At 53.5% G+C, this 19,111-nt stretch overlaps 6 protein-coding genes across 6 annotated transcripts; 2 read left to right on the top strand and 4 right to left on the bottom strand.

Moving 5' to 3' along the window:
• Positions 1 to 712: 712 nt before the first annotated feature.
• Positions 713 to 3,277, bottom strand: N0V96_004879 (uncharacterized protein; the record flags this gene model as incomplete). The annotated part of the gene is made up of 3 exons (XM_065757252.1): positions 713 to 1,397; positions 1,475 to 3,057; positions 3,095 to 3,277. 3 exons carry the CDS (start codon positions 3,275 to 3,277, stop codon positions 713 to 715), a joined length of 2,451 nt encoding a protein of 816 aa, XP_065614021.1.
• A 600-nt stretch (positions 3,278 to 3,877) lies between these two features.
• TRM44 (tRNA(Ser) Um(44) 2'-O-methyltransferase) lies at positions 3,878 to 5,392 on the top strand (the record flags this gene model as incomplete). Its single annotated transcript, XM_053194821.2, has 1 exon — positions 3,878 to 5,392. One exon carries the CDS (start codon positions 3,878 to 3,880, stop codon positions 5,390 to 5,392), a length of 1,515 nt encoding a protein of 504 aa, XP_053047701.1.
• A 341-nt stretch (positions 5,393 to 5,733) lies between these two features.
• N0V96_004877 (uncharacterized protein) lies at positions 5,734 to 6,925 on the bottom strand (the record flags this gene model as incomplete). Its single annotated transcript, XM_053194822.1, has 2 exons — positions 5,734 to 6,701; positions 6,802 to 6,925. 2 exons carry the CDS (start codon positions 6,923 to 6,925, stop codon positions 5,734 to 5,736), a joined length of 1,092 nt encoding a protein of 363 aa, XP_053047702.1.
• Positions 6,926 to 8,219: 1,294 nt separating this feature from the next.
• Positions 8,220 to 9,539, bottom strand: N0V96_004876 (uncharacterized protein; the record flags this gene model as incomplete). Its single annotated transcript, XM_053194823.1, has 6 exons — positions 8,220 to 8,856; positions 8,905 to 9,038; positions 9,103 to 9,164; positions 9,220 to 9,312; positions 9,366 to 9,395; positions 9,452 to 9,539. 6 exons carry the CDS (start codon positions 9,537 to 9,539, stop codon positions 8,220 to 8,222), a joined length of 1,044 nt encoding a protein of 347 aa, XP_053047703.1.
• A 2,659-nt stretch (positions 9,540 to 12,198) lies between these two features.
• On the top strand, positions 12,199 to 13,923 carry N0V96_004875 (uncharacterized protein; the record flags this gene model as incomplete). The annotated part of the gene is made up of 7 exons (XM_053194824.2): positions 12,199 to 12,362; positions 12,429 to 12,625; positions 12,683 to 13,225; positions 13,278 to 13,320; positions 13,376 to 13,455; positions 13,511 to 13,681; positions 13,739 to 13,923. 7 exons carry the CDS (start codon positions 12,199 to 12,201, stop codon positions 13,921 to 13,923), a joined length of 1,383 nt encoding a protein of 460 aa, XP_053047704.2.
• A 1,189-nt stretch (positions 13,924 to 15,112) lies between these two features.
• Positions 15,113 to 18,803, bottom strand: SLN1 (Histidine kinase osmosensor; the record flags this gene model as incomplete). The annotated part of the gene is made up of 3 exons (XM_053194825.1): positions 15,113 to 15,983; positions 16,041 to 16,926; positions 16,979 to 18,803. The coding sequence occupies 3 exons, from the start codon at positions 18,801 to 18,803 to the stop codon at positions 15,113 to 15,115; spliced, it is 3,582 nt and encodes a 1,193-aa protein (XP_053047705.1).
• Positions 18,804 to 19,111: the final 308 nt, after the last annotated feature.

Raw genomic sequence — 19,111 nt, 5'->3', positions numbered from 1 at the left:
TGTGACCATTCCAGTCGAATTACGCAGGTCTCATAGCATTAGGCGTAACTGCTTGGATACATGTATTCGATACTTACTGCCCGTAACACAAAAACAAAAGGGGCAATTTCTACATCATCTTCTCCATCGCGAATGTGAATAGTTTTCATGGCACATACTCACACACGGGGTATCATGACGCACAGCATAAAAATAGACCAGAAACTTTGAACAAGTTAAAAAAAAAGTGGATTAGTTTTGCTAATTCGAAAGCTCCTCGCTATTCAAGTGACGCGGGAAAACTTGGTGGGGTTTGATTAACAATGAGTATGACAATGACCAAAAACAAAGCATCACGGATATATAAAGAGGACAAAACGGAACAAAAAACAAGAAAGACGATTTCATCTTCCCTCCCACTCCTGCCTGCCCACAGGCTTCCTTCCTTGCCTTGAGCCCAGCCTCTTCACATGTATGAGGCTGCTACACGGGGCTCCTTCGCCCCCTTTTCTCAAAACGCCGTTGGATATTCTCCCCCTTTCCCTCGAAAAGACAGTTTGATGTTTCCTCCCAAAGAAAAAGTATAGGAGAGTTGTTGGAGTAGTGATATTATGTAGTGATTGTAATTTGCAGAAGAGGGAGGGGGGGGACCTCCTCTTCGCTTCTAGGTAGTGAGTCTTGGTCAAGTTTGAATGAATGTGAATGTGAATGTGAATGTGACATAAGGGGCATCTCACGACCGAGCAGGCGACGGCGGGACGGCGACGTTACCCGAGATGAGACTCTCCATTTCCCACGGGCTAAGCGTGCTCCGCCTCCTCGAGGCGACTTTGCTCACGCGCCTGTCGCGCTTGCGCTTCGTCGGCTGGAGCGGCGACTGCTGGACCTGCTCGTCTTGCGGGATGTCGCGCTTGACGGGGTCGAGGTCTCCTCTGTCTGCGCGTGTCTTTGCCGGGGAGTCTACGGGTGGCTGAGTTTCTTGCGGCATTGCGACAATGGTTTCTGGTGGAGGGGCAGGCATATGCTGCTGCTGCTGCTGTAGGGGTGCGGCCATCGGTTTGCCGAGCGCACCTCCACGCGCTGCCTTGAGCTTCGCGCGGACGCGGGCGGCGTCGGCTTCGCGCTCTGAGGCTGCCAGTTTGGCCGCAATGGTTGCCATCGTCAGGGGGCTCTGCTGTGGTGGAGGATCTGAGGGCCGCGGGAGGGGCAGACGGGAGGACGCGGCGGAGAGGGTGCGGTGCGGTGTTGCGTTCTTGTTGTTGCCGCTGGTCTGGACGGCCGGGGCGGGGGCGCGCCCTCGCAGCTTTCCTGGCTCGACTGGCTTTCTTGGCTCTCCTGAGAAACTGTGCGGATGTTCTTGACAGAAGATTGAGTTTCCCTCGGTGCCGGGACCGCTGGTGAAGGCGCTGTGGGGGCGGCTGGGACGAGACGCGGCGGCTTGGGGAGTTTCCGCGCCGTTGGCGTTTGATTTACTTCCGGGGGCGGGGTTCCGGACGGCGTGATGAGGGGTGCGCCGTTGTGTGTTGATTCGGAGGCGATCGAGGCAGCAGATGTTGTGCGAGAGCGGTCGTCGACCGGGTGCTGTGGTTTCTGCGGCGATCGCGGGAGTTGAACGAGGTGTGGTGGTGGTTTCGGGGCGACGTCGACGGCGCGGATCGTTCTGGGCTTCTCGTTGACCATCGTGTCATAGTCTCCGCGAATATCGCGCCTGGGTCTTGCGTCGCGGTTGCCCGCAGAAGGCATCTCGCGGAGCGGGCTCATCTGGGGAGGTGGGGGAAGAGGAGGGGAGCTGAGGTAGGCGGTGGATTGCTGAAGAATCTGGACGTTGGGCTCTTCGATATCGAGTTCCTCGACATCGACGTCCTCAAAGATGCTCGACTCATAGTCACTCGGCTGGTCGTCCTGGTTGTACTCTTCTTCACGAGGAGCTGCTTCGTATTCTGCCGGTGCGGGAACAAGATGTAGTGACTCGACCCTTTGCGGAGCAGGGCACGGAGATTCGGGCAAATCGTCATAATCAATCTCCTCTTCCTCCTCCTCCTCTTCTTCCCCTTCCTCTTCCAAGTCGGCGGTGCACTCCTCTTGCACACAAGATAGCTCATGCATGTCCATACCGCCCTGGTGAGTCTCCTCAACATTGCGAACGCGCACGGGACTAAGACGGAGGCCCATCTTGAGCTCTTCCATATTCACCGACTTGCCGTCGGCCACCATGCGCCGACGCCAACCGTCAATGAGATGGACGGCTTCCTGCCAGCGGTTCTCCATCTTCACCCAGCCCGCACGCAAACGAGCAATCTCCTCTTCACGGACCTCGACCTCCTCAATAGGGGCGAACGAGGGGTTCGTCAAGATGGAGCGCAGGTGTTCGAGGATGGCGTCAAGCTCATGTGCCATATCCTCGGCCGTGGGCAGCGTGACAGCATGCCCATCGCCCTGACTTGTTCTAGCATCACAGCCACTCATCTCGCGCAAACTCTTGGTCGTTCGACGGACCAGGTTTAGGAGGGACTCGTTCTCTTCACTAAGGTTTCGCGCAAGGTCCGTTAGAAACTCGTTCGTCTCGCTGCGCAGGTCGTAGCTGGAGTCCTCTGTGGTCGCGGCGGTCTTGCCTCCGCGCTTGGGCGATATCTTGTCCTCGCCCTCGCCGGCGACGACGCTGATAACGGTGACGGCGGAGCTCTTGGCGGTACCGCGGGGACGGCCAGCTTCGCCCAGTTGCTTCTTCAGGCCATCTATCTGGCGATCACGGCGTCGGACCTCCGTTGCGCAGGAGGCCCTCGTCTGGGCGACCAGGGTCTTGGCGCGAGCTACCTCGTCCTTGAGGCCGCGTACAGCGGCGTCGGCAGACTTGAGCTGGGTGCGCAAGGTGTTTTCGGTGGCCTCGCTGATGTCGAGCTTTCTTTGAGCCTCGGTGTGCTTCTCTGAGAGGCGTGCGATATCGTTTGTGTACCGCAGATTCTCGGCGCGGACGGTGCGCATGGTAGTCGATAGGTTCTCGCGTTGTTCGGCGTCGCGCTTCAGGAGGAAAACATAACATCTCAGTATGGGGGATCCTTCTTCTTCTTCTTCTTCCTTCTAAGGCTACGTATCAGGGGAATAAGGGCAAACGCACGTCTCGGCGCAAGATCAAATCATTGACAATGCTCATGATCTTGCCCATGGTGGCCTCCGCGCCGCCCGGATAGTCGTCCGGGTCGGCAAAGTTGATTGTTTGGCCATCGCGCAGGAGTCCTCGCGAGAGTAATTGGTTGTTGATATACAGCGATGCCGTACGCAAGTTGTCGTTTTCCGCCATCGTGATGGACGTGTTGTCGCGGCGAGACGATCGCACCACGAGCAGTGCTTGTTGCAGAGTATCTCTCTTGGTCAGCACATGCGGAGGAATGTGGTTCTTGAGCGGATCAAAAAGCTTGTGACTGAAGATCGAAAGAAGAGTAGAAAGTGTGTCATCAAAAGGAAATGAGCTATGGCGTTGGTGTGTATTCGTAGTGCCCGGTTCGGAGCTTATGCAGGAGAGTGACGGATCAATACCCTTTTCTGCGTGGTCTGCAAGGGCGAGTTTTTGCTGGATATGGAACTTGCTGTGTGCTGTGCTGTGTCTGCTCTTCTTCGCTGTGTATTTTGCGAGGTGGGGGTGACATGGCAACCACCTCGCAAAGTAAACAAAAAATTGGCCAACTCACAACGTCACATGGGTCCGTGGCCTAAAAGTATCCGCTCCTGGCCCGACCCTGCGGGGCTAGCCGACACTTGCCTAGCGCCATTCTTATAATTCATGCGATATCTGCTCGAGTCACATCTCACAGCTTCCCATCACACTCAAAAGTTTCATTATATTGCTTCTTCCTCAGCCTGCAGCCTGGGAAACAACTTTGTTTTCTCCCGTCATATCGACATGGCTTATGATCCCACGGCACTTGGGCAATCGGCAGAGCCCCTCGTACAAGATGTCTCCGGCGAGATATGGCATCCCTTGTTCCAGCAGGAGTGCGCCTTTGGGCCCGAAATCTTTGAGGATGTCATGATGAATCTCATCAAGAACCCAAACATCAACTCGTCATGGCTCTTTCGCGCTGATATTCTACACGACTCAGACCCGGCATGGACACCTCCCCCTGCCCCCGCACCTGAAGCCGCCTCGGAAGATAACGCCGCCGCACAAGTTGTGCAGCAGCAACAGCCTCTTCCCATTGCTTTTCAGGATTTCCGCAACGACCGCGTCTTCGTGCGCAGGCTGATCCCGCGCAACACCCGCCGGGACGACCCCCTGGACCAGACGTGCGTCTTCGCCTCATCCTGTACCCCAGATGCCACAAAGGCCAGGTCCCTGGTCGTCTACCTCCCCCACGCGTCCTCGCCCGACGCCCTCCCCTTCTACCACCCTAAGGTCCGGGGCGTCGCGCACCTCCACGAGTGGGACGCTGCACGCGCCGTCGGTACCGTCTCCATCCACTACCTGTTTTTTGACGAGGCCGACTTCGCCGTCGAGAAGCTAGTCCGAACCGCCCGCATGCTGCTCTCCGTGCTGTACAAGCACGGCCAGGGGCGGGTTGGCGGGTACACCAAGCGGGTGCACCACGACGTTGTGATTCCCCAGGCAAGATTCCAGAACCGCTATATGGAGCTCAAGCTCAAGTATGCCAAGGACCTGGTGGAAACCTGGGCAGAGACGACGGACCCGTCAAAGCACGTCTTTGAGGACTTGGGCATTGCTGCTTTCCTGATTGAGCTCTGGAAGGAAATGTACAAGGACCAGCCGTTCCCTGGATTTGTAGATATTGGCTGCGGAAACGGATTGCTAGTTCATTTGTTGATCCAAGAGGGCTACTCTGGATGGGGCTTCGATGCCAGAGCCAGGAAGTCATGGGCCAAGTACAATTCGGTCCAAGATGGACGGGATTCGCTCCAGGCTCTGGTTCTTCTCCCAGATATTGTCTCCAGGCCGTCTTACGCCGACAGCGAGGAGGAGCCTGCCTTGGACCTGACAAAGATACATGACGGCACTTTCCCAAAAGGCACCTTCATCGTGTCCAATCATGCAGATGAACTTACACCGTGGACACCGATCCTGGCGACGCTGTCAGAGAGTCCCTTCATTATGATTCCCTGCTGCAGTCATTCCCTGGGCGGTCAAAAATACCGCCCACCGCCGCCGCGTGATAAGACCAAGTCGATATCGACGTATGCCTCCTTGGTCGATTGGGCGGCACAGATCGCCGAGGACTGCGGATGGGACGTGGAGACGGAGATGTTGCGTATTCCGAGCACGCGAAACACGGCCATGCTCGGGAGGAAGCGGACGCGGGACGTGGAGGAAGTAGACATTGACGGAGTCTTGACCAAGTACGGCGGCACCGATGGGTACTTTGAGAGTGCGGCCAAGTTGACCAAGACTGAGAAGGGGCACTAGACAGAGAGTTGTCATATCTTTTGGTTCATAAATATGAGACAGACATCTGGGTGCTATTCACGTTGAAAATTACATGAAGATAGGGGGGAGTCCAAAAGTTTAACATCTGAATTTGAACACAGTCTTTACTGGCACTATGTTCGACGCGGCTCGTTGCAGGGACCAATATCTAGATAATCTAGATTGATGCTACACCTCGGACGAACGCAATCACTTTACGGAGTGGTGTGAACTTCCCTATTGATGAATCTTCTTGCAGTCCCTTTGGAGCACAAAACTTGATGATGTTGGCGATATAAGGACACCTTGCCCAAAACTTCCAACCAGACCTTTCGATCCGTTCAAATCGACTCGACCAACTCCTGAATCCTCTTCCTCGCAGCCTCCCTCACCTCAGTAACAACGACCCCAGCCGGCTTAATCTCATCAATAAGCCCAAGCCCAGCACCTGCCCACTTCCCAATCATCTTCTTCCCTTCCTCCTCGCTCCACCCCGTCCGCAACCTCTCCCGACTCTCCTCCACCGTCGCCGTCTGGCCGCCGAGGGCGTGATACTCCCGATGAATATCCCCCACAATCGCCCTCCCATCATACCCCTCCTTCCATAGCTTATTATCCACCAACCGATCATGGAACTCCGACTTCCACGTACTCACCCCGCCGTCCTTGGTTCTCACAATAACCTCCTTGTGCAACTGCGCGCTCATCGCCTCATCGGTAGCAACGAACCGCGTGCCCAACACAACCCCCTCGGCGCCCAGCGCCAGCGCCGCAGCCACCCCGCTACCCTCCACGATCCCGCCCGCCGCGACGACAGCGACGTCCCGGTCAGGGAACTCGGCCGCCAGCATGGCCTTTACCTCGGGCACCAGCGCGACAACGCCGCAGCCCCGCGAGAACTGGTGCCCGCCCGCGTCGACCCCCTGCGCGACGATGACGTCCGCGCCGTCGGCGGCCGCCTCCCGCGCCGCGGCGACGTTGCCGACCTGCACAAAGACTTTCGTCCCCTTGCCACGGAGCGCGGCGATGATTTCGCCGTGGGGCTTGGTCTCTGGGTGCGGGGCAAAAAGCCAGGCTGCTGCGACGCCGTGGCGGACGAGGATGGGCAGGACGTTGGCTGTGAAGTGGCCGGCTGTCTCGTGGGATGTGATGAAGCCCACGCCTAGCGGGAGTCCTCCCGCGCCGCTGCTGCTGCTGCCACCGTCGGCGGCCGGGAGCGAGAGGAGGGTGCGGGCCTGGGTGAGGGCCTTGTCTAGGTCCGTCATCTGGGCCGAGGACTCTGAGAAGTCAAAGCCCGCGGCGATGAAACCTGAACAGAGGGAGATTTGTCAATCTGACGTTTTTCAATAAGAAGCCAAGAGAGACACTCTTTTGCTGGCTCGAATAAGGGAGGGTGAGTTCGCCCTTACCGAAACCACCGGCTTTGTAGACTTCAGTTGCCATGGCGGCGCCGGCGGACCCCAGCATCGGCGCGTTGATGATGACGGGCGCCTTGACGTGAGGGAACCACGATATCAGTCTCGAGATGGCCATGTTTGGTGTGTTTTGTTTCTTTGCTTCTTTGCTTTTTCTTGCTCCCTTTTCGCACTTTTGTTTGTTCTAAGTGAGGGGTGTTGTTGACTTTTTTCCCCGGGGCTTTGTGAGACAGCACTATTGGAGAACTTTCAGACTGTGACGATCGGGCGGGGTCAGCTTGGTGTCTTATACTCAGAATCTCGGAAGTAAAAAAAAAACAAGATGTCCTGACTTCTGAGTGAGATCTTGGTGTATATGTGAGACACGAGAAAGGTATTGGCCTAGGTACTTGCCACGGCTGACAAAAGAGGATGCTTAGTAGATTGCCGGATCCCCGGAGAGGTTCGTCGTCATCCCTCCTTCTCAGCGGCTCTCCTCGGTTCTCCAATTGTGGGAACTGCGCGAACATCTCCGCGGAGGAAAGCGGGGCCGGACGGCCGTGTGTTATCCGGACTGCTTGTTCACATGCTCGGCCCGTTGCTTGGCGTGTGCGCCGGAGGACACAACTTCTTGGAAGGGTGTTGTCTACCACTTGTTTAGAAAAGGAAAGGGCTTTCTCTGACGATACCACATAATCCGTATTGCCAAGTACGTAGAAGCATCACGAAGGAGAAAAATTACATTCACATTTATAACTTGACGCTGTACCCTTCGACAAAATGTAAGACATGAGAGCATTCACTAAGTGAGCAGGATGTTCGTGCTGCGCTGAGTCCTATTCCACTTAGGTGCCTGATCCGCTCATCTCGTACAGGGTGTTGTCAAACTTACAGAACCGGCTGTACAAGGCACTACGATACTTTAGATACTAATTACGTATTGACTCGAATCGTCTTATCAGTCCTTTCTAGGAAGGCCGCGATCACTAGTAAGGGACAGAAATTAGAAAAGAATAGAGAGAAGACACCTCTAGGCACACAAAAAGGAAGTGACAAAATGAGGATTCGAACTGGCAAAATGGCAGAATATAGTACTACAGCAAGACGCAGGGTGCGGTAGGTTTAGATAATTTCAGTTTGCGATCCATGGACGAAGACGTCGCACGCTAGACCACTTGGCCAGAGTGCAGTGGCTCGCCCACCCCGACAGACAATCCAACTTTGCTCGGCTATAGAGGAGTGTGTATTCACCTCTTTGAGCAACCCTGATGGCTTCGTCGTCTCTGCTGTACGCCCTTTCAACAGTGATCACGTGTGGATTTCGTTACCTGGGCATTATTCGATTCATATTTCGTATACATACGTACTATAGTCGAGGCTGTATGTACTCCGAATTTTTTGTTTCATATTCTCGTACATCATATTCAACCACTCTAGAATCTCGGAATGATGGCGTCGGGCTTGTTCTCCAGTGCCTCGTCAATTTCCTTCATAATCTCATCCGTCAACTTCTCTTGCGCGCCGATAGCCCGGATGTTCTCAAACACCTGCTCGGGACTACTCGCGCCGATGATGGCGGAGCTGACGTTCTTGTTCTTCAGGACCCAGGCAAGCGCCAGGGTAGCCATCTTGATTCCCAGCTTCTCAGCAATGGGCTCGATCTTGTTGGCCTTATCAACGAGATCCTGGAACTGCTTCTTGGCGTTCTCTCGCTTCCAGAAGTCCTTGATGAATCCAATGTTCTCGGAGCCGAAGCGGGAGTCCTCGGGGATGCCGTTCTTGTACTTTCCGGAAAGAATGCCCTGGCGCAGGGGAGAGAAGACGGTCAGACCGGTGCCGACTTCGCGGTAAAGGTGGAAGAACTCGTGCTCGACCTTCTTGCGGTCAAGCATGCTGTACGAGGGCTGCTCCATGATGGGGCCGACGAGGTTCAGCTTATCGGCGTAGCGCCAGGCCTGGGCGATCTCATCGGCGCTCCATTCAGACGTTCCCCAGTAAAGGGCCTTGCCGGTGTTGATCAAGTGGTTGAAGGCGCGAACGGTCTCCTCCATGGGTGTCTGGCGATCGGGACTATGTAAAGTCAGTGGTATTCGTACACGTGTCGCGAGGGAGACTCACCGGTGAGCGTAGACGAGGTCGACATATTTGAGATCGAGGCGCTCAAGGCAAGCGTCCATAGCCTCGATAACGTGCTTGCGGGACAGACCCTTGTTGTTGACAACATTGTCGCCAAAGGCACCTCCCCAGTAGATCTGTTGCGCATTCAGATGTCAGTCTCGGATTCCAGTGTCGCCAGGCCTTTGCCGGTTTGCGCACCTTGGTAGAGATGACGAGGTCATTGCGCTTCCAGCCGTACTTCTTGATGGCCTGGCCCATGACTATCACAAAATCAGTCCTGCTTCTCTTGGTGGGGGTAATATCGACTGTTCGTACCAATCTCGCTCTCGCCGTTGGCGTAGCCCTCAGCCGTATCGAAGAAGTTGACGCCAGAGTCATAGGCTGCCTTCATGCACTTGAAAGTGCCCTCTACGTAGTTTGTCAGTCTCGTTCGACTTATGTGGCTCGAGATTTGTTCGTACCAGAGTCAACGTGGCCGCCGTAGGTCAACCCTGGTGAAGAGTCAGTGTCTGTCACAGTCTTGCGAAACACAAACAGGGTCACTTACAGCCTCCCAAGCTGATGGCACTAACCTGAAGACCAGAACGGCCCAGGAAGCGGTACTCCATAGGGGGAAGATCTTCGGGCTTGGACATTTTGTCGGTGATTCGAGAGTCGTTAGAGGAAAAGGTGGTGGGAGGTCGCGAAGCAAAGTGGAGGCGAGTGCAAGCCCGCAAGTCATGCGAAGAGCGGCAAGCACCTTACTTATAGTCCCCCTCGTTCGACCACCTCGTGTTCAAAAAAGAAGGTCCATCGGAGCTCCATGCCCATGGCCCATGTCGAAAGGCCAGCGTGGGGCCCAACCTATGCCTCTCACGGTTACGGATACTGCAGCTGCCGTTGAATCGCCCATCTCCAATGGTCAAGCTCATGGAAGCGGGGCAGCCGGTATCAACCCCGCCATCCAAGTCCATGACCCGCGAGTTTTGTCACCGGCGAGCCATGTAGCCAATGGTCCCATCCCACGCTGAGCTGTTGGCGGGGATACCGATCCGGTACAGACACAGCTGTCGTGGTTTCACGCTGCCTGATCCTGGAGCTATGACGGGCGGGATTGAGCTATCCCGAGCTTGTTGCTCGATAAGCAGAATGAGACGCCTGTGAGCAAGTGTCTAGTTTAGTTTTCTCAGTCTCAAAATGACCAATTCAGACCACGTGGCACGGAAATTTCCTAGAGACAAACCCCAAAGAAATTTAAAAAGACGTCGAGGTACGGACTGCAGTAAGATAGACGAGAAATCTTAACGTCACCCGTGTCGAGGAATTGGAAGCGAAGATGCGGGTGCAGTGCGCTAATTTACCCCTCCAGCTACCCCTCCATCACGACCTTACACCAATGCCCCTACTGTAATGCGGGTCCTCCAGGGATGTTTCATATTCTCGCTGCTCCGATTGCCCCGAATTTGCGAGGACATGGCCAGCTTACTAATTCTTCAACGACGCTTCTCCCATCAAGGTGTCATGAAGCTATCTCTTGTTGCACTGGGCAGCTTGGGGTAAGCCTTAAGGTAGATCAAAACACTGCTGCCGTTTTAAATCCATACAATGGCATCAAATCATGCCTCGCGCATCTTTGGCCGGTGGTCTCAGTCCACAGCACAACCAACATGCTAGACCTTAAGTCGTATCCTAGATCGAGTCTCAGACATTTACGACATTGCACCAATCTTGAACATGATCTCCCTATTGTCTCTACGACGGTGAAATGTGTATAGCAAATTCCAACAAGCTAATAGTTCACTATTTGCTCCCGGGAAGTTTCCAATGTTGATTCCGTGCTTATGGCAACCAGTACTTGGCTACGATCAACTAGTCGCAAACCATGCCGCTATCCTTTCACAACGAGACAGCTCGACACTAACTTCAGGCTGTATTATTTTCAAGACTCTCGTGGAATACCACGGGTCATCTTGCAGATTTTGTTGTTCTCATTACATAGAAGAGAGCCTGACTCGGCTACCACGAGGCAACGTACTGAGGTAAGGCGGTGACAAGCACGAGTGATCGATATCTAGGCGATGATCAGCGCCTGGTTAAGGTCATTGGTTTAACAGAACTGCAAAGCATATGATATTCAATACTCTACCCATGCCCTGTTTTAACCAGGCTAATCAATCGAACCCAGGACCTACTCTAAGGTATTATTTTCCGGCTTCATGTTGATACATATATTGATCTGAGCATGTCGGGGCATAGTATCTTCGTATTGATGGAAAAGGCCCCAGAACCATAGCTCTCAAGCTTGATAGAAAGGTATTGAAGTCTCGAAAAGAGTCTGGCATGGGCAATGGTGCTTGGATTTCTCTCAAAGGGCTCCTCACTTGCTACTCAAAGATGGCTTCACAACATGGTCGAAAGAACCCTTTCAAACAAGCAATTGTGATGCAAGTCAGGTGATACCTCATTTTCAGGCCAGAACAGTGACCCGTCTGCTGTATGGGTACCCTCAAGGGAGTTCAACTCAGTTGCGGGCATTCACGACTCCAAGGAATCCACATCGCGAGAGCACAGGAGCGGTGGTCTCAATGACACAAGCGGAGATCAGGGCTTTCTCTCCATGGATCACATTAAACCTGGAACTTTTACCACAAACCTAATCCTTTCCTCTTCTTCTTTTTCTCTTTTCACCACCTCACCACCAAAGCTGGCTTCCCTCAATTACGATCAGCTTTCAGCACCACCGCTTCGTTTCCGACTTTCAGCACGCATCAAGAGCAAAGATCAATCCTCGAGGTACACATCGTAAGTCAAGTTCCATGTGGTATTCGGTGTTGGATTCATCTTGTTTTCTTCTCTGCCCGAGCAATCCTTCGCGATTTGGGTCGACGACGACTTCCTCGCAAGTTTTGGCTGTCCCAGCAGCTTCGGGCAGCGAGGCTCTACGTCGGGCAATTCTCGCGGATTTGGACTGCGCCAATTCTGAGAATCGCTTTCCCAGAAAAGGCAGCATGGGTTTTGCGTTCCTTCTGCTTATAGCCTATTCCGCGCTCAGCTGTACCTTCTCTCTCCTTCCATACTGTCAATTTTTCTCTGGAGGCTCTTTCCACTCACATCAACTTTTCCTTCTTCCTTCTGAAAAATTCAGGTTTTGCTTCAAATTACTCTACAATCCTCCCTGTTCTCTTCTTCGTCCACTCTCCCTGCGTTTCATCTAGGAGAGTATCTTTTTATTGACTTGTTGAACCAGTCCAGACTCTGTCAACCCTCTTGAAAATACAGCAACCCGGCAATTCTTACTCGAGCGATTACGACGAGATGTCTGATCCTTGGGGTACCACTAACGATGCTTGGGGCACTGGCAATGCCTCCGCTGGCAATGACATCCCCAACGATGACCCCTGGAACAACCCCAAGGGCGGTGATGGCGGTGACGGCGGCGATGGAGGCGACCGTGCCTGCTTCAATTGCGGTCAGACTGGGTTAGTGACTGCTTTATATTTGACCGACACTGACATTTCCGCACGCTGACACACATGATGATACAGCCACAGCAAGGCTGATTGCAGCGAGCCTCGGAAGGCTTTCGATGGCACTTGTAACGCTTGCGGTGAGCAGGGCCACACTCGCCGCGATTGTCCCACTGCTCCTGCTATGACCTGCCGCATCTGCAACGAGGAGGGTCACATGCGCAAGGACTGCCCCAATAAGGGTCCTGATCTTTGCCGTAACTGTCTCCAGGAGGGTATGTTGTTAATCATCTTCCAATGCGGGGACTTGGGACTGACAAGAAATTTATCAGGTCACGCAATCGTTGATTGCAAGAATAGTCGCAAGCTCGACTTCACGAAGATTGCGGATGTCGATGCTGATAAGGCCTGGGAGGAGATCCACGAGGCTATCCAGGAGCGCGATGGCGTTGAAGCCAAGGAGGCTATCCAGAAGTACCTCAAGCACTTCCCTGAGATGGGATATATTGAGCTGGAGAATGCTTTCCGCGCCCAGGAGATGGACATCTACCTCATCGCCACCGAGCGTGTCTTGGCCCCAACCCACACCAACATGGATCTCCAGGGTAACTTGGACAAGAAGTACACTGTCCAGTACCGCTTCTCTGCGCAGCCTGACCGTCAGCGCGAGAAGGCTAACTGGCCTGCTTCCCCCGAGGAGAACCTGGCCCGCCTTGAGGATGCTGGAGAGCCCGTCTCCCGTCTCATGCAGAAGTGCAACAACTGCAACGAGCTTGGCCACACCTCCAAGGAGTGTCCTCAAGACCCCATGGAGAAGGCTCGCGTGACCATTGCCTGCTACAACTGCGGCGAAGAGGGTCATCGTGTTCGTGATTGTAAGTCCGCCTGCTTCACTCAATGTTTTGCGTCCCTAGCTAATTGATATAGGCCCTACTCCTCGCATTGACAAGTTCGCTTGCAAGAACTGCGGGTAAGCAGCCAAGTCTACGGCCGCTTTTATGCGCAATTACTGACATATCCTATAGCCAGTCTGGTCACAAGGTCTCCGATTGCACTGAGCCTCGCAAGGCTGGCGATGACGTGGAGTGCAACAAGTGCCACGAGAGTAAGACGACTTCCTTCATACTGCTTCCCCAATGACAACAGCTAATCAATCCAAGTGGGTCACTTCTCTCGCGACTGCCCTCAGGGTGGCGGCGGTGGTCGTGCTTGTCACAACTGCGGCCAGGAGGGCCACGTCTCCCGGGAGTGCCCTGAGCCTCGCAAGATCAAGTGCCGCAACTGCGACGAGGAGGGTCATCTCTCCAAGGATTGCGAGAAGCCCGTTGACAGTAAGTCACCCAGCTGGCTTCGTTGGCTTCATGATACTGACACAGCTTCCTCAACAGTCACCCGCATCAAGTGCAACAACTGCGGCGAGATGGGTCACAAGAGCTACAAGTGCCCCAACCCTCCCAAGGAGGACATTGATGACTTCGGCGCCTCCAACAACGCCCCCGACAACACCGATACCGGTGATGCTTGGGGTGCCGGCGGTGGCTCTACCGAGGACACTGGCGCTAGCGGTTGGTAGATGCGTTTTCAGAAACGTACCCACGCAGGGATTGGTATGGTGATTCTCTATTTGGCGTTGAGGTCACGGCATTTCGTCGCTGCCACGGCAGACGACAAGGTTTTCGATGGAACGAACGGTTGACAAATTTCGCTCTTGCTTCGTGATTGATGATTGGTACAGTCTCTCGGTACATGGAGATACATAGAACCAATGCAATGTTCATGAACACAACCATATCGATCTTTTGTGAAGTTTGAATGTTTTTCTGTGGCAAGACTGATCGGTCTGCTTAAGCTGGTTCTTCATACCTGGCATAACTAACCCGAATGCATTCCGGTATAGAAGGCTATCGTTTCTCTTGCGTTCGAGGTTCACATGTAAAAAATTGACGTCAAGAAAAAGATGCAATCACGATAGATTGAGGAACAGATGATCAGAGGATGTTACAACGACTTGTGATACTAGAAGACGAATCGATGAAGCAAGATAGTCATCGGCATTACTCGACATGAAAATGTACCCATGTCCAACAACCCGCCCCCCGCCCCCTCCCTCTCTCTCTCTCTCTCCGTGTGTTTTGCCTTCTCTCTGCTCTGCTCTGTTCTGCTCTTGGTGTCTTGTCCATCGTATCTTCTTTCACCCATGTGCGTATTTAGCTCGCCAACCCAACCCAACCCATCCTCCCCAAAGTTCCATGCCCCGTTCTTCGTATTGATCGGGAGAAGGAGGAAGCCCTATGCGTGTCCGGATATTTTCGTGTACGCCCGGAACGCCGCCCATATGACAAGAGTAAAAAGAGAAAAAAACCTCCGTATGCGTCGCTGCCTCCCTTCTCTGATGTGCCGCTTATCCATGCTATCAACGAATGTTGGCCCGCACCCTTTCCTCAGGGGACTAACCCACTACTACCTGGTCACAATGTACCAACCCAACCCGTTTTCGTTCCCAAGAGAGAATGTTGACACATGCCCAAGCTTAGCCTGAGCAGCCCTGCTTCGGTGCTTCGAAGACCGAGCAGGGTCATTACGAATACGTACACAAAAGGGAATGTGAAAAGATCGAAAACAAAAAACAACGCCTTGACGCCAACTTTTGTATGTCGCTTCCAAACGAAGGAAAAAGGGGGAATCCTATGCGAACATGTGCTGTCAGGCATCTCAAAACCGAGCATCTCTCTGCCTGCTGCTGAAAAGTCATTAAACGTCAATTATGGCCCCTTCTCCGATAGTGGTTGTTCGGATGAGGGCGCAGTTGCGGCTCCATTCCCAACTGGATGGATCGCATCCCCTTTCTCATTCATCTTCGGCGAAACTGCTGGCCCACTGCCGTTAGCAGCTGCTGGCTTTGCCGTTGTGGGTTTCTCTGGTGTCGTTTTCCTTGACAAGCTCGCTGTTTCGGGCTCTTCTGGAATTGTCGCAAATTTCTTGAGGACCTGCTTCAGCGCAGGTCGTCTAATAGGCTTGCTCAGGAACTCATCCATGCCACTCTCCATACATTCTCTGACGTTACTTTCTTCTGAGAAGGCGGTCAATGCCACGATGGGAGCTTTGTAACCCATCTTGCGGATGAGTTTTGTCGATTGCAGGCCATCGAGATTGGGCATCTGAATATCCATAAAAATGACGTCGAATCCTTGGTTTTTATCCATATTCGCCTTGACTAGGTCGTACGCTTCCTGGCCGTCCTTGGCGATGGTCACATCATAGACGTCCTCAAGCTTCAGCATTTTGCTGACAACCTCAATATTTGTCGAATTGTCGTCAGCGACAAGCACCCGTAGCTTTCCTTCCTGATTGGCCTTCGTAGCCATTGCCCGATCGATGGCTGCCATTTGCTGCTTTGTGTTCCGCTTGGCTTTAGGCGCTGGGTTTGACGCGAAGAAAGGCTGGCTGAGGCCGACTAGTCTTGGTTGTTGATCAAGTAGGTTCTTTGCAGTTGTTTCTCCGGCTGGCTTGATAGGCGGGCTGACGGGAGCCCCGCCAGAGTTGCGCTTCGCGTTATGAACACTATCGATGCCTTCAATGGCATCGACACTTGGAGGCCGGGACTTGATGCTGCTAGAGGCGGTGCTCGAGGCCCTATAAATTTCGTCGTCAGTACATGAACCCAATCGCCTCACAATCACCTAAACATACCTGTCCTTGACGTATTTGAGGGGAATTTGCATAGTGAACGTCGTGCCAACCCCAACAGTGCTTTTCAGCGAGATAGATCCACCCATCAGACTTGCAAGTTGGTGGCAGATACTTAATCCCAAGCCTGTGCCGCCAAACTTCTTGCTCAAACCTAGGTCGCCTTGAACAAAAGGTTCAAAGACCTTCTGCTGCATGTGTTCGGCAATACCCGGGCCGGTGTCTTCCACTTCGAACTCGAACACGAAGGCCTTCGCACCAGGCGGTGGCGGCGTAGGAGATCGCTCCCGAACCTGAATGTGAGGTGTCGACTTGGGCTCCATCGGGTTAATGCTCAAAGCAGTGCCCTTGACGGGTTCAGAAGTCGAGCCTCCCCTAGAGCTCACAGACGGATTCGAGCTGTTGTTTGTTCGGTGTCGGCCTCTACCCTGTCGTCTGGATTCCTTCGAGAACGATGACGACCGGCTGCCATCATTTGCCAGTGGGGTTTCCACCTCGCCGATACACTTGATGCGGACATCAACCCTGCCACCTGCTGGTGTGAACTTGACACTGTTGCTCACTAGGTTGATGATGACCTGGAGAATGCGATGCTGGTCGCCCCATAGACACATGTCCTTCAATCTGCCAGTCCCGTGCGGTCCAAGAGCCGGTAGTCTGTTGTCGGTGCTGGTTCTCTCCGGGCTAGAGCTCAGTTCGATCGCTTCAGAGCTGAGGAAGTTGACGGTCAAGGTGATTCGGCCTTCTTTGACTTGTTTGTCAAAGATGGTCAAAATTTGAGATCTAATGTCGGCAAGGCGGAATTCCTTCTCTTCCAGATTCAGTTGTTGCCCAATCTGGTTCTTGGAAAAGCTGAGGAGATCCTCGAGTAGATGGAGCAGCAAGTCGCCTAAAAGTGGTTAGCGAGGTACACAGCGATGAGCAAGCCTGATCGCATTTACCTGACTTGTAAAGTGTCTTGAGCGACTGCTTGATCCTGAGAATATCGCTCTCCTCCATACACACAGCACACATGCCAAGAATACCATTAAGGGGTGTCTTCAGTTCGTGTGAAATGTTCGCAATGAAGAGGGTCTTGCTTTCGTTGGCGGCTTCGGCGGCCTTCTTGCTGATTTCGAGCTCTCGGGTCCGTTCCAAGACTTTTTGATCCAGGGAAAGGTACTGCTTGACCAGCTCGTCACTCATGTCGTTAAAGGTTTCCGTCAGTTCGGTCAACTCGTCGGTGATGAAGTGTTTTCGGTCAGTGACCTTGCCGGGGATTTTGAAGATGCGTCGGGTCGAATCGCGATCATGCTCTGAGGCGGGTTTCTCCTTGGGCTTGTACCCTACCAACTTGAAGATACTGGTAATGATGCCATCCTTCTTAGAACGTTGTGTTCGTGCTGAAATTCCACCCGATCCAGGAGTTTCGTCGCCATCAAAGTCAGAATAATACCCATCCTCGTACCCTGGTGGCTGGATCGATTTCTCCGTCGCCGACTTGAGTCTCCTGATGGGCATCACGCTAAGATGCGCGCAAGGAAAGATGAGGATTATAATGAGACCTGCGGTGCCGAAAACACATCCTAGAATAATATTCCGCAATGTTTCAATAGGGGTATCGGCCTCTGATTTGGCTTGTTCCACGACCACAGTCCAATTAACGAGTGCGGTGTTGGTTCTTGCAAAACCCACAGCCACCGGAAGACCCTGTTCGTTGTTCGTAGAAAGCATGGAGCTTGAGTTGTTTGGTGTCGCGATCTGCTTGGTAAAAGAGGCGAGAACTGCCGGATAATCCTTCATCGGGAACGGGTCGTCGTCCTTGCCCGCTGACCAACTTCTCTCATCGTGCCGGTCACCCTGCCCAGATAGTGGGTTGGGTGGAAGGACGAAGCTCACCGGTACGTTGTTGAGTGCGTCATTAGGTGGTTTGTAGGTGCTATTGCTGACCGCATTACTGGAATTGAACCTGTTCGACTTCTCAGTAGGCCCGACGAGCAGCACCAGTCCAGTATCCCCCAAACCCTCACGAGAATTGCGGATGCTGATGAGAGAATTCGCCGTGGCGACAAGCGTCATGTAGCCTAGGATGAATTCCTGCTGTTGGTTATAACGAATCGGCACGGTAATGGAGATGAGGGCAGTTGTCTCATTGAGAATCAAAGGGCCGAGTAGCAGACCACCGTTTGTGGAAATCCTAACTCCGTCGAACGCATTGGCTGCATAAGCCCGAGTATTGTTCCTATACTGATTCTGACGGCCGAGATCTTGGTAGGTAATGTTTGGGTATAGGGCTGGCGGGTAGCCCTCGGCACTGTCGGAAAGGAAAATCTGGGAGCCATTGGCGCCAGGATATGGCAGAGCGATTTCGGGGACCTTTTCTCCAGTAACGTTGAGTAGACCATAGCCGTTGCCAGTAATGTTTCGCGAGTAGATTCTCCCTTGCAATAGACCCGTGAGACCCCCGACGCTCAGCGCACTATTAAGGTCGCCTTTGGCTTGAACCCAGTTTTCGTCTGTGGTGTTTCCATCGTAGAAGGTGAACAAGGACCTCTGGATCAGGATTCGGGAAGAAATGGTAATGATGCTTGTCTGAACGAGTTCGAGCTCGGCAGAAATGCGTGAGGCCTTGAGCGAAGCAGTAAGGGCGAGTTCGCGACCTTCGACCTGGGTGACAAACTGATTGACATAGATCCAGACGGGGACGGAGAGGATCATCAAACCAACGAGAACAGCAACCACCACAAGGAAGGCGAGCTGTTCTCGAATGGCGACCCTGACGCCCATTTTGAACAGACTATAACGAGGAGTCTGGCAGTGTCTGGGCGGCCTTCATCGTCTGCTATGGTGAGTCTCGGGATCCTACTTTCGATGCGTCGCGTTGGTGTTGTCGTGGGACAAACTTGGCTGGCGGCAAGTATTCCACGAAGGGTTGCTTGGCACGCGGTCGCCCAGGAGGAGGAAAAGTCGCGGCGGTTGACTGGGTATCCGCAATTTCCCCAAAGATGCGTTTCGTTTTCCTTTTCGTCGGCAGCAGCAGGGATTTGCGGTGACTTGCAAACGGTATTCGGGGGGCTTGATAGGCGAGAATGGCC

Source organism: Colletotrichum fioriniae (genome assembly GCF_027942845.1).
Source record: "Colletotrichum fioriniae strain IMI 355084 chromosome Unknown scaffold_5, whole genome shotgun sequence".
NCBI lineage: Eukaryota > Fungi > Ascomycota > Sordariomycetes > Glomerellales > Glomerellaceae > Colletotrichum > Colletotrichum fioriniae.
Note: the sequence above shows the minus strand (reverse complement) of the source record. Positions and strands in the feature narration are given on the sequence as shown.